Here is an 8,848-nt window from a genome sequence, read left to right on the forward strand (position 1 = left end):
GCAATCCTTGTAATATTGTATTATATTATTTCTCACCTCCCTACAGCATGGTTTCCCTTTCCTGTTTCCTGTCCCATGGGTCTGTGTGTCAGCCACGGTTTCCATCACTCTCACCCTGTGCCTGCCCCTCTGATCTCTCTCTTTGTCTGCTCCTCAGTTTCTAGGCGGCTAGGACAATCTATGAGACTTCTAATTAACCCCTGCCCGAACAATGGTGCATCTGGCCAGATAGGTGGGGAGGGAACAAACAGGTTCTACTGTTTGGGGCCTACTGCGTACCAGGCACTCAGGCACCTGAGGAATGCCAGGCCCCTCTCCCGTCTTGCAAACCACGTGTTCTTGCAGCCTGGGAAGGTGAGGCTCAGAGAGGCAGAGTAACTTGGACAAGAGCACATAGCTAAATCCAAAACAAATAAATAAACCCAAAACTTCCATTCTTCCTAACCATCGGCCCTGACACAGGGTGGAACACAAGGTAAGAGGCTCATGAATCATGGAGCTCAAATGAAGCAGAGGCCACCATCTTCCCTCAGAGCCCCCACCACCTACTGACCCCACAGGGTGGTGAAACCTCACCAATGCAAGCTTTTGCCCATGCAGGCCAAGAGCGGGGGGTGGGTGGGAAGGCAGTGACCAAGACATAAACCTGACCAGCCCAGACTACAGGGGTCTCCCTCCTCCCAACACCCTCCCAGTTCCCATCTGCCCCCTCCCTTTTGTGGGTCAAGCCTGCCAGCGTCTGTTGCATTGTGTGCTGGGGGAAGGGCAGGCCAGGGAGAGGGTGGGTGTGTGAGTGTGTGTCTATGCCTGAACATAAGGCCTCCGGGTTCATTCTGACACTGAATGAAAAACTCACCAATTATTTGTTCAATCTCATTAATATGCAGACAGACATCTGTTATTTAGGAGTCAACAGCAGAGGCATTTTCTGGGGGAGGGGCACTTATACATATGGGTCTCTGGTCTCTCCAGCTGCTGGGTTGTGAGGGTAGTGGCCTTGGCAGTCACCCCACCCCTGCAGACCTATAGCCTTCCCGCTCTCTGCCCCTCACTTGCAGGAGAGCAACCACCTAAGAAGCCAGCTGGAAGGAGAGGAGCCACCCTGGGTAGAACTCTTACAACAAATCAGTGAGCCCATTGCTGGGGAGGAGTGTAGAATGGAGAATGAAGAGCAGGACTGAAGGACGGAGGGACGTGACTCCTTCTCCGCTCCCTGCCCTTTCCTGTCCCCAGCCAGCAGGACTGAGCTAAGTGTATCTGGGGTGGGTTACTATGGCAACACAGGGTCCTCACCCAGAGGCTTCAAGAAAATCAATGAGGGGAGCTCAGAAGAAAAGTGGGGCTCAAAGGACCCTGAGCCTTCAGAGGCATCATGAAAACCCACTCTGGCCCCCATGGATGTGTGGGAGCAAGACACAACGCCCTCCCCTTCTGGCTTTCTTCTAGCTTTGAAATCCTGGCCCCGGATACCTCTCCTAGATGTCTTTCCTGATTGCTTCAGCTCAGAAGCACTCAACGCTGCAAATCTTGATTAGAGGATGGAGGCTGAGATCAGCTCAGGCCCTTCCCAAGGGTCCAGTGGTCACGATGTAGTAGGTGAGCCCATTCCAGGCATCCCCTTTGGGTGCCAGTCCATGCCTGGCTGCTCTAGTACCTGTCCAGTCCCCTGCTCATGGTCTGGGAAAAGCAGCAGCAGATGATTCAAATGTTTAGGCTCCTGACGCTCACATGGGAGACCCGGCTGAGGTTCCTGGCTCCTGGCTTTGGCCTGGTTCATTCAACCATTGTCACCATCTGGGAAGTGAGCCCATAAATGGTTCTCTTGCTCTCTTTGACTTTCAAATAAGTAATTTTTAATTAAAAAAAAATCAAGCAAAAAAAAAAATCAAGCTTTTCTAACATTCTTTCTCCTCTGACTTTTCTCCCACCCTTTTTTTTAAAGATTTATTTTATTTTTATCGCAAAGTCAGATATACAGAAAGGAGGAGAGATAGAGAGGAAGATTTTTGTTGTTGTTGTATTTTATTTATTTAGAGAGGAAGATCTTCCATCCGATGATTCACTCCCCAAGTGAGCGCAACGGCCAGTGCTGCACCAACCTGAAGCCAGGAGCCAGGAGCTTCCTCCAGGTCTCCCACACTGATACTGGGTCCCAAGACTTTGGGCTATCCTGGACTGCTTTCCGAGGTCACAAGCAGGGAGCTGGATGGGAAGTGGGGCTGCCAGGATTAGAACTTGTGCTCATATGGGATCCCGGTGCATTCAAGGCAAGGACTTTAGTCGTTAGGCCACCACGCCAGGTCCAGTCTCCTTTTCTCAGTATGAAAACTGAAGTTCAGCGGTCAGCACTATGTAGTGGCCATGGGCGCTGGTTCGAGTTTCAGCTGTTCCATTTCTGATCCAGCCTCTGCTAAAGCACCTAGAAAAGCACTGGAGGATGGCCCGGGTACATGAGTCCCTGTTAACCACATGGGAGAGCCAGCTGAAGCTCCTGGCTCCTAGCTTCAGATAGACCCAGCTCTGGCCTTTGCTGCCACTTGGGGAGTGAACCAGTGAATGGGTAACCTCTTGATTTGTCTCATCCTCCCTCGCTATGTGACTCTTGCTTTGAAATGAATAAATAAGTCAAAAGAAAGTAGCTGTTGGGCCTGGTCTAAGGCTCCTCAAGGGAGCAAGCATCAGGGCTGGCCTTGTGTTCTGGAACTTGTCTGCCAACTTCAGGCACTATCCAAGGCTATCTCTCCTGGGAGGACAGGAGAACATCTGTGCCAAAAGTGTAGCAGGGTTGGGCCGGGCGGCGTGGCCTAGCGACTAAAGTCCTCGCCTTGAACGCCCCAGGATCCCATATGGGCGCCGGTTCTAGTCCCGGCAGCTCCACTTCCCATCCAGCTCCCTGCTTGTGGCCTGGGAGGGCAGTTGAGGACGGCCCAATGCATTGGGACACTGTACCCACATCGGAGACCTGGAGGAGGTTCCGGGTTCCTGGCATCGGCCCTTTGCGGCTCACTTGGGGAGTGAATCATCGGACGAGGATCTTCCTCTCTGTCTCTCCTCCTCTGTGTATGTCTGACTTTGTAATGAAAATAATAAATCTTTAAAAAAAAACAAAACAAAAACAAAAGTGTAGCAGGGTTAGGGGGCCCCCCTCCTGGGCAGGCTGATTACAGAGGTTAAGAGACTCTGGCAGCATCACAGCATGATTAGTTGTTTATTTCATTAAGTGATTAACGAGGCCACATTGTTTCCCAAATGGGCATCTAATTTGTGGGAGAAACAGCTGCAGAGGAGGAAGCAAAGTCTGACTCCTGCATCTAGGCTGGAGGTGGGAGCAAGGTCCCCCTCCCTGCAGCCTGTAGGGTCTTCCCTCTCCACCACTAAGGACCAAGAAACAGTCCCAGTCCATCCTCCAGCCCTGGGCTCCTGGGTCCAGAGGGGCACAGACTCCTCCCTGGTCACTCAGCCAGGTGCTCCTGGTGCTACTTTGGGGAGGATCCTCCAGTTGACTCATCTTCTTAATTATGCTTGCTTTAGAAAGATACAGAGCATGTACTTGCATTCCCTGAGCACAAATGGCAGCAGAGGGAAGTTGGGGTGGGGTGGGGTACAAACACCCTGCACTCCCGGTGGCTCTGGCCTTGAAACTGCTTTGCGCCAGAAGGAACCCAGTGAAAAAGAACCACACCAGCCCCAAAGCCCAAGTCAATTTTTATGGCAGGTCCCCGTCCCTGGCAAGGCCTAGGAACCTGGCCTTTTTCGCTCCCCAGTGCATACAGGCTGGGTCCTTACAGCTGGGCAGAGGAGGAAGCCACAGAGCCTACCCCTAAAGTCGGCTGTCTAGAGGTGAGATGCTTAGTGCCCTGGATGTTACTCTAGAATCCTTATCTGACAAGCCAGGGGATGGGCAGAGATTTCTTTTCCTAGGGTTAGGGAAGGAGCATCATTTCAAATGACATACCTGGGAGCCAGATCCTCCAGCACCTCTCCCCATACACATCTCCATATGACCAGCTAGCACACAGCGACCTCATGGCACTCCATTGCTGCTGGCCCCATGGATCCTCAAACTGAAGCCCTGGCTCCCCTCCCAGTGGCCCTGCCATAACCTCCACACCTTCCAGCCTTGCTCACTGCTCTCCTTGCCATGGACGCTCCCGTCATACCAGCTCGCCCTCACCCCCACAGGCCTACACATTCTCTACCCTCTGCCCAGGGCCTTTCTTACCTTCCGTGCCTGGCCTCAGCCCTCAGGGCCTGGCTCACAGGACACATCCCAGCTACAGGCAATGACCCCCACCTGCATAACCATCTAAGAGGGTCTCAGTCCTGGGAAGCTTTTGTTACATCCTTGTCCTCCAGCAAGCAGTGGGTGCCTTGGGTCTGTCCAGCCGGTGTGTGGCATACAGTAGGTGCTTGGCTCATGTTTGCTCCGAATGAATGAGGGAAAGCTGGGCTGTGGATGAGGGTGAGACATCCATCCATGGGAGGGCCACCAGGGCAGTATCCTTTCAATAGGACTGGGACCGGGGACAGGGCCGGTTCCTGGGGGAGAATGTCACCGAAAGGAGGCCAGTGGGCCCAGAGCCAGGGAGGGAATACAGGACAATCTGAAACCAGACTCCCGAGAAAACAGACCCATACTGTCTTGCTGGCCAGCAGCGCTCCGGCCGGCCCCTCCACGACAGAGGAGGCCGTCCCCAAAGCCTCCAGGAGCTCAGCACAGAGAGACACTGCCCCTAGGGGAACTCTGGCTTCTGTGATATGAAGGCTTAGATGCCTTCTGTGCCCGGGGGCACCTGCAGCCTCCAAGTCAGGGGCAGCAACAGTGAACCAGGGCAGCCTTGACTCTCCAACTGGACCCCTCCTAGCTGACAGGGACACCCCCCGACCCAGGGCTGAGTGTCGCTGTCTACTCTAAGACCTACCCTCCCAAGTAGCCTTAGGATCGTACCCCTCATTTATGGGGGTAAACGGGGATGAGACACTTGCAGGTCTCTCACGTCTGGTTCCCCAAAGGGCTCTCCCATCCCAACTCCCGGCTCCTTCTTGGCTCCAGCTGTGGGCACAGATAGCTTTACCTCCTGCTGCTAGAGTTTGGTAGACTTCTTGTTTTGTTTTGTTTTTTTTTTTTTTTTTTTTTTTTTTTTTAACGCAATAAAACTAAAGCCACAGTCATTTTCCATGGACAGGGCTTTATTTGGGGACTATGGATGGAAGGCAGTGGGGGAGCTTGGACTGGTGGGATGGGAAGAGCTTCTCCTTGCTTTTTAACTTAGTGCATGTGGCCAGGATGTTAGGATGCATGAGAGGGGCTGTACAGGTGACAGAGGAGAGGAAGAGAACATCACAGAACAGACACTTTCCTGAGGGAAGGAAGCCAGACCAGGATCTGGGGAGGAAAGGTCCCCTTCCAATACAAGACTTAGTCAGGGTCCCTGCTGCATGCTAGTCATCCTAACCCTTGTCTGCCCCTCCCAGCTCGTGCCCCAGAGGTCTGCCCATCAGCCCCCTTCAGTGGAGATGGAATGAGCATGGGCATTTTTCTACCCGCCCCGCCCAGTTCCCTAGTTCAGGAAAATCACCCCAGCGGCTCACTACCTCCCAGCTCACTACCTACCAGGGTCAGCAGCGCTCAGGAGGCGGGCAAGAAAGTCGGGGAACCCTTGGATACCTTGCCCATGCCTCTCCTCACTCTGCACTCCCCGACCCCAACCCCGCAGCCCCTCACATGAGGTTGCAGCTCTTGGCTCGATCCTTGTGTATCTCGCCTTCGTTCCCTCGGTCTGGCCGGTCTGGCCGTCCTGACAGCTGTGCGGATCGCTGCAGTCCCCTGCGTGAGTCGGTGCGGCGCAGCTGCCTGTGGCCACGGCCAAGGGAAGCCACTGTGGCCACGTGGAAGACATCCCTGACGCTGCGCTCTGAGGACCGGGAAGAGCACTCCACATAGGACACGGCCCCCACCTGCTTGGCCAGCACCGTGCCCTGGAAAAGAAGCACATGAGAGGTTCGACCTGCAACTCAACAAGGGGTCCTGAAGTTCAGGGGGTTCGGGCTGAAGGGCAAGGCTGAGGGAGGGTGGAGAAAGTGGGTTGGAGGCCAGGTGGAGGGTTGAGCCATCCAGGGTGCTCTCCAGTCCGAAAAAGGCAGGGACAGAGTGGAGGGGTCTGTGCTGGGCTCAGGGCCAAGGTCAAGGGTCCCACCTGCTCATGTGTAACGGGGATAAGCCTCTGCTTGGACAGCTCCCTCAGCGTAGCCAGGTCGGTCCGCATGTCCAGTTTACAGCCAACCAGCACAACCTTGGCGTTGGGGCAAAACTCCTGTGTCTCTCCCTGCCACTATTTGGGGGAAGAAAACACAATTACAGAGGGGCACAGGAAGGCCCAGGTCTTGAGCCCTCCCACTTGAGGCAGGAGGTACAAATGTAAGCTTGAGTTGAGAGCAGCTTGGGGTGAGAAGGAAGGGGAGAGGAGAGGCCTCAGGCGGGAGCCTAGGAAGCCTCCTTCTTCAGTGACCACCAAGGGTCTGCCAGCCTGGGAACTGCCCATTCCCATGGAACAAAGTAACACCGCCTGTCCCCTCCTGGGAACTGGGGCTGCCCTAGCTGACTGGAGCTCAATCACCATAAGCTTTTTCTCATGGAAATAAGGGTCTAGACAGGAGGACACAGGGTTTGACTGAGCTCCACGTGGGGCTCCCACACCCAAGGACATGGGCGTGCATAGCCATCTCCCCTGGCTGCTGTCCCAGCTCTGACTTCCAAGCCAGGTTCAGGGGAGGTGGGGCTCAGGAGGGATGCAAGTGTCCCCCACTCCGTCCAGCTCATGGCCACACCTCAGCCATCTCCCTGATTCCCATCAGGCAGGCCCAGGTGGCCAGGGCCCCTGTCTAGCTGGCCTGCTTCCCCACTCTCCTACCTTCTTGAGGACGCTGTCCAGTGTTTCCGGTCGGCTGATGTCAAAGCAGATGAGCACAGCGTCGGAGTCGGGATAGGCCAGAGGCCGGACATTGTCATAGTAAGAAGAGCCTGAGAGAAGACAGCGAGTGAAGGAACAGGGCCTGGGTGAACAGGGAGCAGGGAAGGGGGTGGCGGACCCAAGAAGTTCTAACCAAGGGTGCTGAGGGCAGAGGATGGAAAATAGGACAAGAGTGGGGGAGGGTCCACAGAAGTTCTCTACAAGTGATCGCTCCTAATCTGTTCTGAGTTGGAGTCCTTTTAAGAAGCTCACAAAGTCTTAAAAATAGTCTCTAAAATTTGGCCTTGTACTTTGCATGTTCTAACTGGCATCTCCCAAAGCCCTCCAGGGAATGCACTTCCTGGCTGGGAGGGAGGGGGAGGGGTGGAGAGGAGGAATTGGAGCAGAGGCAGGGAGGGAGAAAGGGAGGGACCCCACTGGTCAGCCTAGACCTCTCCCCCACCCCCAGCATCCCGCCAAGAAACTCTAAATGTCTCCCTACACGCAGCCATATCTTGTATAAAATAAGTTTCAAAGGAAAAGCTATTCCTTCCCAACTTTCCCAGGGAGGCAGCACCCAGCCGAGGGCGGTCTGCCTCAGGGCAGGTTATCTGCCTCAGACTCAGCTTCCCCAAATTCAAACTCAATTTTCCTTCCTCCTTCAATTGGGTGGGTGGGTGGGTGGGGCTGGCCAAAGCCTGGGTCAAGGTGGGGTGGCCTGGGAAGCCCGGATGATCCCAAGGGGTTGGGCTACCTGAAGTATCCCACATGTTGAGCTCAATACGGCGCTTGTCGATCTCAAAGCTTGCCGTGTAGTTCTCGAACACGGTGGGGACGTAACTCTGCAGGCAGGAATGGGTCAAAATGAGATCGCGCTCCAGTCCTCAGCCCACACCGATGCCCTCCCCATTCCCACGCCTGCTCCAGCCCAGTCCCCGGACACAAGTTGGTCTGCGCTTGGGCAAAGGGGAGACCCTGGAGCAGCTGCCTCCGCCGCATCAGCGCTAGGCTCCCAGACCCCTCCCGGCCCCTCGGCCCCTAGTTCTCCCACTCTTCCAAGCCCTGGCGCTCCCACCCGGGTTCTCCGGGTCTCAAAAACCCCCGTGCAGTTCACCCTGCTCTCTTAATTCCACCCACCCCAATCCACTGCAGTCCTTCCAGAGCCCCCAGGGCCTCCCACTCTCCTGTCCCCCTCATTCACTCGTGTCCCTCTCTCTCTCTCCCGCCCCCGGTTTCCACAGCATCGGTTTCCATTCGTCCTCGGGGCCCTGTCATTCCCCTCTTCCGCAGTCTCGACGCCCCCCCTCCTCCCGAGACGCCGGTCCCTCACCCCGGGGTAGGCGTCCTTGGCGAACACCTGCAGCAGCGCCGTCTTGCCGCACTCCGCGTCCCCCACCACCACGATCTTGCAGCGGCCGCTCTGCCCCTCCATGGTCCCGGCTACGCGCCGGCGGCCCCCCGCGCCGCTTCTGCCGCCGCTGCAGCTGCAGCCGCTCGGGCCGCCGACACCGGCATCTCGCGGGCCCGCGCCGAGCCCCCGCCCGGGGCCGCGGCCCCCAGCCCCGCCCCCAGCCCGGCGGCCGCGCCCCCGGCCCCGCCTCCCGCCCGCGCAACCGGGGGCGGAGCTCGGGGGGCCGGGGTGCGGGCGAGCCGCGGGGTGACGGCCGGCAGCGCAGGGCTTCCTCGGGGGTGGGGGGCAAGGAGGACCCACGCCCGGCGCTGACCTCCGGTGTGGCCCCGCGCGCACGCAGGTGTGCTGGCGCGGACGCGCGCCCGGGCAGCCATTCACTTCCTGGGCGCAGGGGGGCGTCGTGACAGGGGTCCTGGTGACTGGCGAGTCTGGGGACCCCAACACCTCCACTCGGGGGGCGGTTTGGGGTCTCCATGACAACGTGCGG

General features: G+C 56.7%; 1 protein-coding gene across 2 annotated transcripts; it reads right to left on the reverse strand.

Annotated features, from left to right (window-relative positions):
• Nucleotides 1–5,619: 5,619 nt before the first annotated feature.
• On the reverse strand, nt 5,620–8,517 carry RND2 (Rho family GTPase 2). 2 transcript variants are annotated; one of them, XM_058675383.1, is made up of 5 exons: nt 8,308–8,517; nt 7,705–7,792; nt 6,912–7,021; nt 6,198–6,332; nt 5,620–5,979 (listed from the first exon to the last, which is right to left on the reverse strand). In XM_058675383.1, the coding sequence occupies exons 1-5, from the start codon at nt 8,380–8,382 to the stop codon at nt 5,722–5,724; spliced, it is 666 nt and encodes a 221-aa protein (XP_058531366.1). In that variant the 5' UTR covers nt 8,383–8,517; the 3' UTR covers nt 5,620–5,721. The 2 variants fall into 2 exon arrangements, with proteins under 2 accessions (XP_058531366.1, XP_004597395.1); XM_004597338.2 differs by having other exon boundaries at nt 8,281–8,516.
• Nucleotides 8,518–8,848: the final 331 nt, after the last annotated feature.

Source organism: Ochotona princeps, chromosome 17, assembly GCF_030435755.1.
Source record: "Ochotona princeps isolate mOchPri1 chromosome 17, mOchPri1.hap1, whole genome shotgun sequence".
NCBI classification, from domain to species: domain Eukaryota; kingdom Metazoa; phylum Chordata; class Mammalia; order Lagomorpha; family Ochotonidae; genus Ochotona; species Ochotona princeps.

Coding starts and splice junctions, on each gene's coding strand:
- RND2 (XM_004597338.2), bottom strand. CDS start 8,382: ATGGAGGGGCAGAGCGGCCGCTGCAAGATCGTGGTGGTGGGGGACGCG. Junction 6,333..6,911: donor TGGACAGCGTCCTCAAGAAG/GTAGGAGAGTGG, acceptor TCCCCCAAATAG/TGGCAGGGAGAGACACAGGA. Junction 5,980..6,197: donor TCCCCGTTACACATGAGCAG/GTGGGACCCTTG, acceptor CTTCTTTTCCAG/GGCACGGTGCTGGCCAAGCA.